Source organism: Hylobates moloch, unplaced genomic scaffold, assembly GCF_009828535.3.
Source record: "Hylobates moloch isolate HMO894 unplaced genomic scaffold, HMol_V3 SCAFFOLD_1, whole genome shotgun sequence".
Classification (NCBI taxonomy): domain Eukaryota; kingdom Metazoa; phylum Chordata; class Mammalia; order Primates; family Hylobatidae; genus Hylobates; species Hylobates moloch.
Window position 1 is genome coordinate 83,931,804 of NW_026652276.1, and position 16,947 is coordinate 83,948,750.

General features: G+C 43.3%; 1 protein-coding gene across 15 annotated transcripts in view; it reads right to left on the minus strand.

Moving 5' to 3' along the window:
- Positions 1 to 3,079: 3,079 nt before the first annotated feature.
- Positions 3,080 to 16,947, minus strand: part of PKP4 (plakophilin 4) — a 227,894-nt gene continuing 214,026 nt past the window's right edge. For 13 of the 15 annotated variants that reach the window (XM_032755648.2, XM_032755646.2, XM_032755643.2 and 10 more), the window contains 6 exons: positions 14,543 to 14,738; positions 10,711 to 10,795; positions 10,472 to 10,589; positions 7,605 to 7,733; positions 5,815 to 5,888; positions 3,080 to 4,064 (listed from right to left, as the gene is read on the minus strand). In XM_032755648.2, coding sequence (XP_032611539.1) covers positions 3,816 to 4,064; positions 5,815 to 5,888; positions 7,605 to 7,733; positions 10,472 to 10,589; positions 10,711 to 10,795; positions 14,543 to 14,738 — 851 coding nt within the window. In that variant the 3' untranslated portion in view covers positions 3,080 to 3,815. The remainder of the gene's footprint in view (positions 4,065 to 5,814; positions 5,889 to 7,604; positions 7,734 to 10,471; positions 10,590 to 10,710; positions 10,796 to 14,542; positions 14,739 to 16,947) is intronic. The other 2 variants (XM_032755651.2, XM_032755650.2) reach the window with 1 other exon arrangement.

Consider the following 16,947-nt stretch of genomic DNA (forward strand, 5'->3'; position numbering starts at 1 on the left):
GCAATGGCCAAGTTTTCAAATATCTTTTCCTTGCAAGCCAGTTTGATCATGGAAATAAAACCACCACCCAATAGGTTTGGATAAGTGTTCCATCAAATGTACTGCTGAGGCCCCCAAATGAGAGGGTTGCCTAGTGACAGATTTTGTTTTAGTGGCTTATATTAATAGGCATAGCTCACAGCATTCTTTTAGGGGGAGTTATCAGCCAAACCTAAATCATCACACACATCAGAATAATCAGAACTCAAGTTTCCCAAAATGAGGTTCATGCAACACCAGTGGTGGTAGACAAGATAAATTTTGGTGGTATGTAGGCATTTTTTTTTTTTTTTTTTTTTGAGATGGGGTCTCCCTCTGTCACCCAGGCTGAAGTGCAGTGGTGCAATCATAGCTCACTGCAGCCTTGACTTCTTGTGCTCAAGTGATCCTCCTGCCTCAGCCTCCTGAGTAGCTGGGATTACAAGTGCATGCCACCATGCCCAGCTAATTAAAAAAAAATTGACATTTTTTATGTTTAATAGTTAATTGTTCATTTTTATGGTTACTAAAAAAGTATATGAGAAAACCATCACTTGCCCAAAGTTTATGGCAAGTGATGTTTTTCTCCTTTAGAGTAGTAATAGAGAGTCCTTCGGCAAATTTAAAGCAATGATGAAAAACACTTCGAAGAAGTTCAGTTGAAACTCGAATTATTAAATATGAAAAACACTGGCATTGTGGTTAAGATAGAGTGTAACGCTAATGGCCCCTTACTGGCTGTATGATCTTCAGCAAGTTACTCTTCCAAGTTTGCTTCAGGATATGTTAAATGGGCTATTAGTACAGATGTCACACATGTGCCGTGAGGGTTAGATGATAATGTATATGGTACTCTCAGCACATAGTCAGCAGTCAGTAAAGTGACCTGTTGGTATTTCAGTGCAAGAATCAGCATCAGGTGGACAACCGAACAGTGGCCAAGGATTAATGATTGGAACAGTTACGGGACTGTGTGGTCATCACTTCTGATACTCATGGACTTCAAAGGACATAACCTTAAACAAGTGTACGCAGGCAAAAGACATACTCTGGCAAAAAGAAAAACCTCACATCTGACTTTCCAAGTTTAAGATCTCAATGACAACACTCCAAATCTATCCCTCTCTTCTAGGCAAACTCCGCACCCTAAACCCCAGCTGCTAAATTTTCAGGTCGTGCAGCAGCAAGGGATGGAGGGAGAATGGGGAGTAGTACCAAGTGGCTCTCACTTGACTGTATGCTGCAATCACCCAGGGAGGGTTTCAAGAATATTGATACCTGGACTCCACCTCTGTGGTTTTGAGTGGTCAGGGTGGGGTCCAGGTGACTCTTAATGTGCAATCAGGTAAGGAAAACCTTGTTTAGCTCACTGACATTGGCTCAGTTCAGCCCTGACCCTCTGGAACAGGGTGGAAGTGGGCTAAATTCTATATGCTACTTAGTGATGTAAGGACAGCAATAAAAAGTCAACTTTGTTTTATTGGAGCTTGTTTATTCTCACACCTTGAAGGAATAGTAGGCTTGGTTTTTTCATCAATGATGCACTTTTGTATCATTCAGGCTGTGTCTGCAGTTTCTTTTCTCTGGTCTCAAGGGAGGAATCTTAAACGGCATTAGGTCTTCTGCCCAGTCCCCGTGCACAGGCCTCTTCCTGGCTCTGTTAGGTCTGATTGGAGACCCAGATGAGTTATTTTCAACCCAAATTTGGATCCGTTTTTGAAATGCTGCCTGTTACAGCATTACCCCAAACTCATGCGGTCACTAAAAGAAAGTTATTGTCAGTCGGCTTGGGCTGGCTCTGATTTCCCTGTTTTCCTGATTCCCCAACTGACAGCCTTCAGCTTCAACCCAGATCTCAAGATACCAGGTTCAGGGAAGTCAGTGATTGGAAACTGAAGTGGTTACGTCCCAAAAGTCCTGATGCCAGTTCCTCAGGAACATCTGGCGACCTCTGCCATCTAACAAGGGCTGTCTGCTGAGCTCTGCCAGGTGTGAGGCAGCCAGGGCTCAGTAGCTGGGCAGTCGACTCCGCAAGCTGGCTCGGGTGTTCTTCGGAAGGCGCCCCAGAAAGGCTCCCGGCTTGCAGACCTTAGGAACCTTCACGCTCGCACTGGTATTTCCATTTCACTTTGGATGCTAATCTTGGGCTGCTGTCCATTTGGCAAGAAAACGCAGCTTTCTCTTGGGTGTCTTACCATATACTCACAACTATAAGTACAAATGTTTTAATCTGTGATTTGTATTACACTTGCAGGGTATATTGAGCTAAGACAACACTTCTGGGTTTGACTTGCCATGGGGGTTAGTTCCTAGTTTTCCTAGTACAGCTACAGGTAAACTAGTTCCTAGTTTTCCACGATGGCACTTAACCAATGTGGCATTTCCATATTTACACCAACAAAGATCCAGGAGCTAGGGCTGAAGGGTGGAAACTGCAAGACCTGAGAAGGCCTCAGACTTTGGGCCTGGTGCCCCTCATTGTCTCCACAGATGGAGAAAAGCTCCCAAGTAATGCTGTGTGGTGCTATGGGGACCTCTGCCTACCCTACTGTGAGGCTTCTTTCCCCTACCCCATTCCTAATCCAGGAATTACTCAACAAGATCATAATTTAGAATTTGTTTTATTATATTGGTGCCAACCAAATAAATGCCCAACCACTGTTCTTAAGAAGTTACTGAGTTCTTAAAAATGATGCCTAAAAAAGTATCAATTTAATTATATCAATTTAGTTATGGCCAAGCTGCCATATATAACTTGTCTTAGGTGAAGAGTGATGATATGTACACATGGGTCTGAGAAAAACATGATAAAACTGTGAAGTGTACTAGATTTAAAATAGATTCCAAGAAACAAAAATACCTAGATTGTCAGAGAAGGAAAGTTCATAGCTTAATTCTTTGGTGTGGTCCATCTCACAAAGCATATATAAAACTAGGAAAAGTCTAAAATATTTGGATATATTTAAGCTGTTTCCAACATGCAGTGAGATTTGTTTATTAAATCTGCTTTTCCATATACATACAGAAAATTTAAAAAGAATAGAGAACACATTTCCAAGGATGAAATTTCCACATTTATTTTTCTTTTATGTGCATAGAAAATGGCAGTGAAGTGTCCTATGAACGAGGCGAGGAATGGGCATGGCGCTGAGGTACCAGCCTGGACGTTGTGCTTCCAAAGTACACTATGCGTGGCGGAGACAAAGGGTGTCGCGGTTTGTTTTTAATTGCTCACAGTTCCTTGGGCTTCTCATTTGTGTTTGAAGTTGTCAGTTTCTTCAAATCTCTTTTCTAGTGACACACTGCATTACAAATGATGGCACTTAACCAATGTGGCATTTCCATATTTACACCAACAAAAGAAATTTACAAGACATAATAGCATACAATCTTGACATTTAGTAATAGCAATAAAACATGGGCATCCAATTTTTTCTGTACAAACTATCAGAACATCACTTTATTCACATTAAAAAAATCTTTAATTTGATTTGACCTACACATCCCCCATTTCATTTCACCCATTTCTCAAACCTCTCATCACGTCACCCACACCTTCACCAGACTACAGAATCTATAAGTAATTAGACCTAACACCTAAATAGAGCTTAGAAAGTCCTCTCCCAAACGTTTCCTCACTTCCCTGATAATTCCTCAAAAAAGAAAAAAAAAAACGCACTTCACTCATTCCTTCCACTTCACTTTCACATTTCAATCATCAAATCAGCAAGATGGACTTTTCACCTCAATCCAAACAAGGTTAGAAAGAAAGAGTTCCTCTGTTGGGCGTCTTGATGCTACACCCATGAGTCTGGGGACCCTGGGTACTGTTCTGCTCTATAAGAAGGTCGTTTAGTGGAATAAAAGTCTACATAATTTGTGGTCGATTTCAGTCCGTACTGTGTTGAGTAATCAGTAGAAGCTGGAAAGTGAACTCGGTCATCAAAATAAGGATCTTCATAGCTATGAGAAGACTGCAAATACAATCTGTATGCATCAAAGTTCTTTCTGTTGGAGTCATCTTGACTATAATACAGCTGTTGATGCTGTTGACAAAATGAAAAGGCAAATAAATAAAAGCAATCTTTTAAAAAGACGTGTTAGGAAAATTGATGTGGGCTTCCTGCTTCGTATTTTTAAAGCAATATTCAGTATTTGCAGCTTAAGGTTAAAAGCTGTTTCTGGTGCACACTATGCGTTTACTATTGGACTCTAAGGATTTTAAGCTGCATTCTCAGGCAGGCTGCTGAGTTTCCTGTCCTAAGACCTCTAGAGAAGCAGGTGCCTCAGGAGAGCCTGAGATCTCAGGGCAGGTGGCCCCAGAAACCTCCCCTCCTTACTGGAGGCCCTGCTGTGTGCTCAGCTGTGGAGGGACCCGTTACCCGGGCACGCCGAATGAGAGGATGGTCTTGATATTGGGTTTGACACAGGGGAATTATTAGCACATCACTAATTTAGTCAAGGATTGGGTTTCTGGGCCTTGGATAATTGTATAATTACCGAACCATCTTTTAGAACATTTACTTCAGATATGAAGATGGAGTCCATCCCTCCATTTTAAAAGATGTATGTGGCTAGGTGAACAATCGTCACACTTTGGAAACTCTGCTGTAAGTTGTAATATTAAAGGAATAAGTAATCTCAAGTTAGAAGAATAGTAAATTTAGGAGGCACATGTGAGCAAATATGGTTCTAGAGGAAAAGGCTTCCCCAAGCCAGGGCAAGGCCAGGCACACATGGGCACCCACACAGGGCACACGGCTCTCCATTTCCTTTTGTTCGGTCTTAGCTTTGACCTCACATTAATTTCTTCAAATTGTGATGGTTATTATGTCTATGTTCTTGATTATGCCCAAATCCCCCTACTTAGTAAGATGTAACAAATTTACCACATAGGAACCAATGTCATGTCCTGAAACTCAATGCATTCTAACATTATAAGGATTTCAGAGCTAAATTCTCCTTTCAAGCCAGAGTTATGATTCTGGTCTATTTTTCCTGACTAAAAAACTGTAGCATAAATTATGAACAACTTGGAAAATTCTTTTTCTTCCATCTACAGAGAAAAGATGACGAGAAGGAGAGGTCTTAGAACACATCCTTATCTGAAGGACAGGATACAGTCTTGTTTTAGGAAACTCCAGCTGCTCTGTGTCATTGAAAGGGAAGAGGAGAGACCAGATGGTCCAAGTTCGCCATGGCACCGGGAAGGACCTGAGACTGACTGCAGGCTCTTCATGAAAGCAAAGCCTGGGTGTGTTATAACCGCCAGTCCCACTCTTCCACAGTGAGGTCCATTCTGGCAGGGGCTGAGTCCACCTTGACCACTGAGACAAACAGACCTGGCGATGGATTCAGTGTTTTTAAATTGTGGAGCTTGGACAGGGAGGGGCGAGATGGAGAACGAGGTATACACAAAAGAGAACAACGTGATAAGGGCATGAAGTGTGCTTACCAACCTTCCCTCACCCAGAGGCTGGAAGAGATTTTAGAGCTTAACAGAAAAAGAGTGGGAAAAGGACACTGCTGGGCAAAATACATGAACTAAAGACTTCCCGGCTGTCCCCCTCAGTGGCACGGTGGTCTCAGCAGTACCGATCTGGATACTCAAGAACGTGAGGCTACCGTGGAAATGCTTTGCTTAAACCACGGGTGAGTTTCCAAGGAGTGAAGATCCCCAGGGAAAGCATCTAGGACCCTGCCGTGTTGGTCCAGCTCTGGGAAGTCAACCGACGTGGACCCCTTACTGTGTTAACTGCTAATCAGCCTTCTGTAAAAATGATATTGCAAATTCACCTGTAGCCGTCTATTTTGTTCTCTTGCTGGTGAGGAATAGGAACTGATGTAAATTGGTGAAGGTTTGCTGGAGCCTGTAAGAAAATATTTTATGAAATTAAAACTAGTGCTTATTACTCTGGTCCATTAGGCTGGGTGGTCTACCCTGTACTAGGGCTAGCACTGTCCCCGACAGGGCCTGTCTTCCCCACTGCCAATGCGGGCTGGGAGAGGTAGCAGTTCAGGGTCCCTGGATCTGGCCTGGCTGCTGCTTACCTCAGGGCTGGTGGGGGCTAATAGCAAAACTATGGCAAAAACAGGCTGCGTGTGTTTCCCCAAAAAGCAATGCCAGTGCAGAGCCCATGCGCAAACGTTTCTGCTCAAGCTCTGCTTATACGTGGGAGGGTTTCTCCAGCTGGCTTTGGACAGCAGCACAGGATCCTGAGCTGAGGAACACTCCTTTTCCAGGGCTCTGAGCTACAGCAGTGGGTCAGAGAGGAGAAGCGAAACACAGTATTCGAACAAACCCCATGCCTTCCAAACAACTGGGATTCACAATCTCAGGTCAAGGAAGGAGCAGCAGTTGGGCAACAATGGAGGCACAGTCTTGTGCCTGGCATATTTAAGTATGTTTTAATACAAAAGGAACTTGGTAATAATGAGATAATTGTCTTCAAAAGTCCATAGTAGACTCCTGATGATATTACCCTTCCATTATTGTTAAGGCTAGCAAAGATTTTTATTTTTTTAATGAGGAAAATGAAACGTACTTGAGGCAAATTAGTTTATTGAAGCAAGCGAAGAAGATACAGAAGGGCATGCATGCTAAAGAGGCGATCTGTAAGATAAAGCAGGCTGCTGCAAATCGGAAGCAACCATACACTTCAGTTGGTATGTGCATTTCCTTTTGCACAGAGCTTGGTGTTGAAATGTAGCATGTGCAATTTTCTGAGCTATTAATTGCCATAGTAACAACAGTCGATTAGTAAATAGTCCTGTGAAATCACAATTTCAAAGACAACAGTACAATGGAGACTGCTCCCCTAGCAGGAGTAAAGCTACCACCAGCTTTTATTTATTTTTAATAGACAGGTTTGAGAAGAGTACTTTTTGTGGGGTAGCTCACACTGACTTATTTGGAACATCTAAAATAGTTATAATCTGCCAGACGGTTGAGAATGGGAACAGTATGAAATCTTAGTAACCCTTTGGGCTGGTATCCTTTAAATAAATTGTATGCACAGCTTTCTGAATAGGATATAAAAATATTAACGCTATGTAACATTATTTTTGTTATTCTTAAAAAATAATCACTTTGAGAAGAATCACATTATAATAACTTTTGCTATTTATTCAAACTCTTCTCCATGAAAATGTAAATGAAATTGATCTCCATTCTCTGGTTTGAATTTAAGAGATGAGCCAGTCTAGAAGATGTGGCTCCTGCAACGCGGGCTGAGGGTTCTGACGCATGTGGAAAACACAGAGACTGCTCGAGCCAGGAGGGGACGCAGCAAAGCGACTGTGTCAGTGAGCAGCCAGAAATGATTTATTTGGATACAGCCCTCTTTTTATTTGTGGCCACTGTACAACTACATACATACATACATACAAACAAGTACATGCTTGTTTTACTTTAAACAAGCAGAAAAGGCAACAATCCCCAAAGTAGGAAAGGGAATGACTGGAACATGGTTTGCTGCTGGGGGACTGTCTCAATACAAGCACAGGCTACTTCCCAGGCCACTGGCCAAGTGCCTGGAAATGCGGCTTTTCAAAAGACTGTATCACACACCCAACTGGCGTCTTACCAGGGTACAGGCCTTTATGTGTGGCATCCCCTTGGCTATTGTAATACTGCATAGGTGGCTGGGTCCTATCGTATTCAGAGCGAGGGTCTCTGATTCCTAACAGTGCTGGTGAGGAAGAGGTGCTGCCGACTGAAGGGAGAGGCAAAGGAGGAGAGAAAGAGGGGAAGAAAGAGAAATCAGCATCAGTATCTGTGGAAAATCCTCTCCAGAAACACAAAGGTCAGTAACTAGAAATGACACACAGCTGGTGCTGAAAATATCTCAGAGGTGCTGGGAGTTGAAGAGCAGCTAGACCCAAGTACCGCAAGTGCAACCTGCATGCAGCCTGCCACTGCACAAATCAGCAAAGTCAACACCGGGGCTCACTCTCAAGCTGGAGGGCAAGCCGCCCGGCTAAAGAGGCACAGTGTAGAGATCACGCAGCTTTCCCCGCTAGTCTATCTCAATGTCTTGACTAGGCCTTTGAAACTGAGTGATAATAACTTACTAGCCATGCAAGAGTTATACTTGTTATTTTATGATCTGAGTTCAACTGCTTGCAAAATACCCACCTATTATCCTTTATGTATAGCTCTTCAGCCAACAGAAGTTTTATGGCATGTTTTGATTTCTAATTATTTCAAAAATATCCACATCTCTAAACATGTTTGAATAAGAGCACCCATTCTGTAAAATTTATAATTCTTTTTATGGTGATCAAGGAAACAATTTAAACCCAGTAAGCCTGGCTTAGTAGGAAACGCACATGGTGCTAAGCCCTGACCTCAGAAAGGCCCAGAGGACTTTTTTACCCCAGCTTCAGCCAACATCTAATAACACCGTATCTATCCTTAGGACTCTTTTTGGACGCTTTGGCACAGAAGGAAGAGAGAAACATTTCATACATTTTTTTTCTTTTTCTTATTAAAAAAATCATCTTGCTTCCCCTAAAGTTAATTTCAAATAAGAGTGGCCACTTATTCACTTGATACACTTGAAAGCAACAGCCCCCCAAACCTTGACACCAATGGTTTTGCATAAATTGATGCTTTCAGAGGAAGACTGACAATGAAATACTTTTCCTAAAAAGTCACCTCACTGACATAGGATTGCTCAGTGTTAAACATGTAAGCACGTATGGACAATGTCTATGTGCTGCTCACCTTGCTTACTTTCCAGAAGGTAGTAGGACAGAAAGCATACCCGCCTGCCTCCAATGACATCAGCAAGGCATCAGACATGCCTGGAAGCAGATCCCACACTAGTGTGAAGGGATGCATTCTCAACCCTTAGAATAACTGGAGAAGCAGAAGTGGAGTATTCCCCACCACTGACTAGAATCCCAAAAGGCACCTGGGAATTTGAATGGGGCTAGCCAACACTGTCCAGCAGGTATATTTAAGGGGTCCTGAAAACAAGGTCACTATTCAGTAACTAGGTGCTAATGATCCAGGGGTGTGCAATCTTTTGGCTTCCTTGGGCCACACTGAATAGTAGTAATTATCTTGGGCCACACATGAAATACACTAACATTAACAATAACTGAGGAACTAAAAAAAAAAAAAAAAAAATCACACAAAAATCTCATAATGTTTTAAGAAAATTTACAAATTTGTGTTGGGCTGCAAAGCCATCCTGGGATGTCCCATGGGCTGCAGATTGGACAAGCTCGTACTAATCTAAAATTATCTTTTGCTTGTCTATGTGCCTTTTGTTATAGAGCCACACCTCTTAATTTCTCTGGCACCTCTATTCCCAAGACCCTAAAAGGTTCTGAGCATTTTTCTAAAAGAAAGCAGTTTCAGGCTATACCTGGGAGCTTAGCAAGGATGTTAAAAACCAGACACGTAGGTTTCTTTCAAGAAAGCAACCCATAATTTAAAAACTAAGATATATACCATACGCAACAAGCACAGATAATTAAAAAAAATTCTAGTTCAAGTGGGGACATCCAATTATGTGGCAAGAACCACTGGCCATGTATATTAGTCTTTTTGGCCACATTTGTCCACATGAGAAATAAGACTGCCAGCAGTAGCACTGCTGAATAAAATAGATAATATTTAAAAGTCCAAATGGGTGATTTAAAGCCAAATAAAAATAAGATACTTATTACTTTTCCTTTCTCATTTTGGAAAGAATTAGATTTACAGAACTGATTGGCTTGGCAGTAATAATCTGCCCTTACCTGTAAAAAAATTTAGTCTGAATCTCAAAACATTCTTTCCATCAAGTTAAACGTTACAGAGAAGTAGGTAGTGTGGTTGCCAGGGTTCCTAACTTAAAAATCAAAAGGAATTCCTACAGACCCACCCTGTAAGGCCTGCTTCCATTAGCAGCAGATGCTGGGGGTCTGCAGAGGAAGGAGGTTTAACCGGAAAGCAGGCAGCTCTCCCAGGTTGCAGACCTGAAGACCTTAAAGGTCCTCTGTTAAAGGACCCTGCTTCTAAAAGGTTTCACTAAGAAAACTTAAAAAAATTCACTTTGGAGGAGATTCCAATCTCATGGCCAGCTGGCATACAGGGCAGCCACTTTCAGGCATAACTCCGTGCGTCTCAAAGTGTGGCCCTCCACTCTCGGGCACCCCGATCCCCTGTCCAGTCTGTCAACTGCAGCTTTCAGGGCCCCTTCTCATACTTAGTGAGGCAGACTTGAGGGCAGGGCCTGGGGCACTGTTGCTGATGTAAACTTGTATACACTTTTAAAAAGGAAGGAAGAAAGTGGGCTTGTGGTTTACAATGGTGTGTGATTCCTACACAAGGTTCTCTGCTGCATGGGTAGTGTTGGAGATGACAGGCTTAACCAGCTTATGTTTGATCTTCTCTGGCTGGGGAACAATGTTCTGTCACACAAAGGCTCTCGCCAAGGAGTGGCGTTTTCCTACTGACCTGACTGAATGATGGGTGACATCTGTTGGTTGGTGGTAGACAAGGAAGGATGTGATTTGAATCGGTCTCGCTCCAATGTCGACACAGGTGTAATAAAATGGTTCTGATTCCACCCATCCTGAAGAGTAAAGAGAAAAAGAAACCTCTCAAAATGAATAATGACATTTCATTACAATAAATGATTATGAGTGTGTGCTCTGATGAACGCTAATTATGCCAGAGCTATTCTTGTAGGTTACCTTTTTATAAATGCTCCGGAGGTCCCGATATTGCCATAATGTATTCAAGACCTGGGCTGCTGCCTTCACCACTTTCAGAGATGATCTAAGGAGAGAGCAAGGATATTAATGAATGTGGGTGGCACAGCCTCAGCCCCACTCAGAGGGGTGCAGGATGAAAATCAGTGGCCAACAGGCCATCGCTCTCAGGGCCACAGGGATGGAGGCTACTGCAGGACACACCACAAAAGGACCAGGTGTGCCTGGGAGTCGATCAGGTTCGGGACTGGCCACACGTGGCAAGAACTGAAGTGAGGCCATCAGGGAGCGAGCTCTGTGGAGCAGCTGTGGCCGGAACGAACCTGAGCTGAGGATCTCTGTAGGTGTCAATCCCAACCTCCCTCTGTATCTTTACTGAGGGCCACGGATCTCACTGGGGCTTTGGGATTCACGCAACCATGACTCTACATTCTGAGTGTCTGGGGACCGTCCCAAGTGAGTATGTTTTATCCCTCCTTCTTTATTAAGCCTTCATCTAAATACCTCCATTGCCTTATCATTCATACCTCTAAGTAAACTAATGTGTGTTCTAATGTTGAATTTGGAAAACATGGTCACAAATATTATTTCCCCTCTCTGAGGACATTTAGCAAATGCTGGTGCTCTGTTTAAGCATAGCCGACCACGAGTCACTGGATTCACCTTGGGAGCTGCTGCTGTAAGTCAGTGGCCTCACCAGTAACTGAAGAGGGGACTTCCTGCCTCGGCTAAGGCCCTCAGATCTCTACATTTGGGTGGTACTCATGGACCAGTGCTTGCAGAGTTAGCCCTAAGGACAACTGAACACTTCTATCTTAAGACTCCATTAACAGTTTGACTTCAAATGTATACACCCGATCTAAAATCTGGCTTTCTCTTCTACTCCTTATCTTCCCAATTAAACTCTCATGAAGTGGAGGAGGACAAGGGAGATGAGCAGGCGGTGAGCTACTTCCTCAGCCCCTAACAACAGAACGTGGGTTGCTAATGATTCTGAGGGTTTAGGTGAGCAGAGCCAGGTAAAGCCAACCCACTCAAAGCCTTTCCAAACTTTCTATTTCCAAATTGGACTATGGAACAAGCAATAGCTAAATACCCCAAAGAAATAAACACAGATGAAATTTCAGGCACCCAAGACAGCCTCTGGAAGACAGATTTGGGGGAGCAGGGCACTTGCTCCACATAGCCACCCTGTTCTCAGCTAGGCCTGGCCGTTGCTGCTTTGTTCACCTGTCTTTAAGTGCTAGGCAGCGGGATGAAGGCTCAAAAGGCAAATTCCACAGCTGCCTGGGAGGATGACAACTGAAACACTTGACCAGGCAGGACCGTGCCCGGGATATGCCTTGACAAAAACAGACTAAATATTTTCAGACACAAATTCCATGAGCAGAAACCTGACCCATGAGAAAAGCAAGGAAGATTCTTTGCTCTCCTTTGCAGCAAAACTCCTTGAAAGAGTTACGTTCTTGCATCTCTAATTTCCACCATCCCATCTTCTCTTAAACATAGGACCTCCATATTGTTACATCTGAAGGTCAAGTTGCAGTCCTCATCCTGAGTCACTGTATTTCACCTTGGGAGCTGCTGCTGTAAGTCAGTAGCTTCACGGGTAAGTGCAGAGGCGATGTGGTGCCCTGACTTGGCTAAGGCCGTCAGATCACCATGCGGGAGTGGGCCTCCTATACCCCTCACTGGCTCTGCTCCAGCCCCACTGGCTTCCCTCTGTTCCTCAGGCACACGAGGTCCTCTAGCTTCTCAGGGCTCTCTCACTTGATATCCCCCTCTAACCGAAATGCTCTTCCCCCAGGGAGCTGCACTGTTCCTTCCCTGCCTCCTCCAGCTCTGTGCTCAAAAGGCACTGTCTCTGCAAGGCCTTCCTTGACCAGCATCCCTCTCCCCAGCATGGCCCACCACCCGCCCTGACATTATTATGTGCCCTGCCCCTCAGCACCACCCACCACGCTCCACGAGTTTCTGTTCGTTTGTTACCTTGTCTGCGTCTACCTTGCCCATGGAACGTAAGCTACCTCGGGTGGGGCTGTCATGTGACCTGTCTGCTGCTGCAAGCCCAGCATAGAGAACAGCGTCTGGCACACAGCAGGCAGGCAGTAAGTACTTGTGAAAGAAGTTAAGTGTGTGGAGCTAGGAGACAATTTGATTTGGTCTAGGACTTTCCAAATTTCTGGTTTTGAAAAACAGATTAGACTGGGTAGCAATTTTCTTAATATGCAAAGGTTCTGGCACTGGCTCAGCATCTCAGCCTCTTCTTATGCTGCTCACAAGTGCAGGCTGTCCAGCGACATTTTAAGAGCATAAGTGATTATGGTTCCACTCACTCCCCTTCCCAGCCCTCCCCACCCCCATAACCATTTATTACTAATTAAATAGAAAAAAATACATTTAGAAAAAAGGACTGAAAGGAAATATCATTACTGCTGATAGGTGTGGTTTCTGGGAGATGAGAATATGGTTTTAGATTATTCTTATATTTTAGAAACTCCTTCAAAAGTATAAAGATGAGATGTAACGTGAGTTCCAGCACTGTCATTTGGCCAATTAATAAATATTCACCAAACACCTGTTATGAGCAGGCCAGGCTTATTCTAGATGCTAAGGATATAGCAGTGAACCAAAATAAAAATCCCTGCTATGGAAGAGTCAGGTATAAGAGGAAGACATAACTTCCACAGCAAGGGGAAATCAGCGCTATGGAGAGAGCAAAGCAGGGGGGTTGGGGGAGAGGGCTGCCATGCTACTGTGGCTCAGGGAGGTCACTGTCCTGCTGTTCTGAGATGGCACCAGGCATCCTACTTACCATTTCTCTGATTATCTGATACTAAGGCAAACTTATAGTCACTGCTATAGCTCCATGACAAGTAGCCTTCAATTTTTATCACTGATTCTCTAGTCCTTCCTTCCTGCTTCATCAGTGAGGTGTCATGCAGAAGCAAAGGGAAATGCGCCATCCAAGCCTGGGGCACATCCTGAGGCCACACAGCAGCCCTGCTGCAGAACAGTAATTTTAATACTTTCTGGGTATGTGGCAGAAAACTCAATTCCAGAACTGGGGATTCAAGAAGACGTTCTTGCAGAACAGGCACTCAGGCCTGGAGCAGAGACAAGGGCACAAGGGAAATGGTGCCCCCCAGATTTTCCTCATCCTGGCATTTCCAATTCTTCCAGGAGTTGGCACGACTAGTTGTGGCTTTAGGGACTGCTATGGTCTGAAAGTCTGTGTCCCTGCCAAAGTTCATATGTTGAAATTCCAACCCCCAAGGTGATGGTATTAGGAGGTGGGGCCTTTGAGAGGTGATTAGATCATGAGGGTAGAGCCCTCATGAATGGCATTAGCACCCTTATAAAAACAGGCCTGAGACCTCTCCCTCCTTCTACCATGCAAGGACAGCTGAAAGGCACCATCTATGAACCAGAATGGGGGCCCTCACCAGACATCAAATCTGCTGGTGCCCTGATCTTGGATTTCCCAGCCTCTAGAACTGTGAGAAATAAATTTCTGTTGTTTATAAGCCACCCAGTTCACAACATTTTGTTACAGCAGAACAAAAAGACTAAGACAGAGACCAATGTAGGAGTGAGGGTGTTACAATAAAGTGAAAACCAAAAAAAGCCCCATAACAGAAAACACTTCTCCCAGCATAGCAGGTTGTAAGTGCTGGAGACTGCTTAGCTTATCGGCATGTAAGAAATGCAAAAATAAATACTTTCCAATAGGAAAGGTATCCTCAACAAAGGCCTCATCACAGACAATCTCAGGAATAAGAGCACTACTTGCACCTCCTTGCCGCAGACTTGCCTGTCACCCCTGCCTTTGGTTATGTTCACCAGCTTCTCTATGCCTCCCGAGTCGGCCAGGGCTTTTGCGTTCTCCATGTTTTTGCTGGTGACCTCGTGCAGAGCACAGCAGATGGCTGCCATGGTCTCATCAGACAAGACACTGGGGCCGTTGCCGCCGGGGAGCCGGTTGACCAGGTCTCGCATGGCGTATTTGCCTACCAAAGGCAAAAGAGTAAATTCTACTTCCAGAAGGTACTAGGTTTTTGTTATTGTTGTTCAGATTCTGGTGGTATGCAATCTCTTAAAAATAAAACCCCCAAAGAGACAATAATAGGGGAAAAAATCAAAACCCACGGCAAAGAAGAAAAGGACAAATGTCATTATAAGGGGAAAGCGAACATTTATTGCAACGTCACTTTCAGAAATGATTCATTTATAAAACATTACTGTCAATTGCTGAAAGCAAATGTAAATCAATGCGTAAAATTGGGTAGACAAATCAAGTTGCTTTCGTTCAAGTATTTTCAGTAACACTGAGTAATGAAGGAATTATAATAGTAAATTTTATCTCAATGGAATTTCTATGCATCACAAATACCTCAATTTCCTCTTAGAGCTTTTTAAAACTTATCTTTGAATCTGGACCAAGTCGGGCTGCCAAACAATACTTTTCGTTAGATCTTTCTGGATCTTAATGTGTGAACTGGGTACAGTTACACATTTTTGTGTACAGAGCTGAGGTGTACAGCAACTCATCTGACAATGGTGGCAACATGTTAGTTTCTTTAAAAGATGACACAAGTAAAAGTTCTGGTATTAAAATCATAGGTATGTTATCTCCCAGGAATAATGCAACAATAATGAAATTCTTGCTAAGACAAGGCGAGGGGAGTTTCACAGTTATTGATGTATTTCTTTATAGATACTGAATTTTTCTTATTCCTCTCCAAAAAGAGATTACCTCTAGCTTTTTCAACTTTGATTAACAACTGACAAACTGTAAGTGCACTACAAACAAAAGAAATGAACTAAAGTGCAAGTAAACATCTTCTTAGTTTTCCCCTATGCTAATAATTGAATGGATGTGAAATGGGGTTTTTATAAAGGCCTATTTATATACAGTGGTAAGCAGAAGAAGACAGGTCTCAGCTACATGCTGTGTAATGTACAGCACGTCGGAGGGAAGGCTCTGGCTTGCTCACAACAAACACTGTTATGAAGAGTGGAAAAACAGTGCTGACACTGTAAGGCCACAAGATAAATGTGGTTTTCAGAGCAGATGATAAGTTAGCTCTGGTGATTTTGAATACTCATGAATGACCAAAAGGCCCATGACATGTAATTTGTCATTTTGCTAAGGCATAACTTTAAATTGCACTCCTGGGGGTTAGGCTGAGGCAGCTCACTCTGCCTATGAATGAGTGAGCCTGGCGGTCCCCTCAGAACTTGCAGCTCCAGACAGCAGGGTGGGTCCCACTCAGTTGAGTACGTGGTAACTTTTATGAAGTGATAAAACTTTGCTTCTTTGTGAAAAATGGCTCTGAAAAGAAAGTCCTTTGCTAATGCTGATGATGAATGTGAAAAAAGAGGGAAGAGGTCAGAGAAGGGGAAGGTTCCTAGGAACTGAAGTGCTGGGTAAATTAGAGCCAAATACTGAATCCAAGAGTGCGGCAGATCTCACAGGAAGACAGGAATAGGGAAACAAAAAAAAAAACAGATCGATGGAACAGTTCAAGAGTGCTCCAGCCGGGTAAAAAAAAAAAAAAAAAAAAAAAAAAAACACGCTCATCACTGGAGAGGCAGAAGGCCAGTGGAAGTTAAAAAGGGTTATTCACAGAAAACACAGAAATGCAACCTCTTGCCAAAGGTCTTAGCACTTCACAGTACCAGCTGAAGGCCTCCTGTCTACCTGTGTCTTTGCGTTGTAAAATATGACAGGTCACAGGATATATGTGTCAACCATTTATTTTTTAGCATTAAAAATGCCCAAATTATACATGCTTCTTATAAGAAATCCAAACAATATAGACATAAGAAAAATAACTTTAAAGAATATCTCTCTTTAGGGACCTGAAGGATTTCTGTAAAGGAAGTGTGGGAACTGAGAGATATGGCACATCTACAAGAATCAGGCATGAGCTGGACCATGAACAGGGTGTGGAGGAACTTCCTTTCCTCTCCGTAGGGGGATGATTTGGCTTAAAGGAATGGTGTGTTAAGAGCAGGTTAATCTGGGCAACAATTCAAAATAGCAATTCTGTCAGGCACTGGGTGAAGGGCTTCCATTGTAAGTCATCACGTTTAGTCCTTACAGCAACTCTTTATGGTAAACATCATCGCCCTTGTTTCTCTCTCCTTCTCTCACGGCAGGTGTATTTTAAGTTTACTACAGATTCACATGAATCCATGTAAGATCTTGTCCCA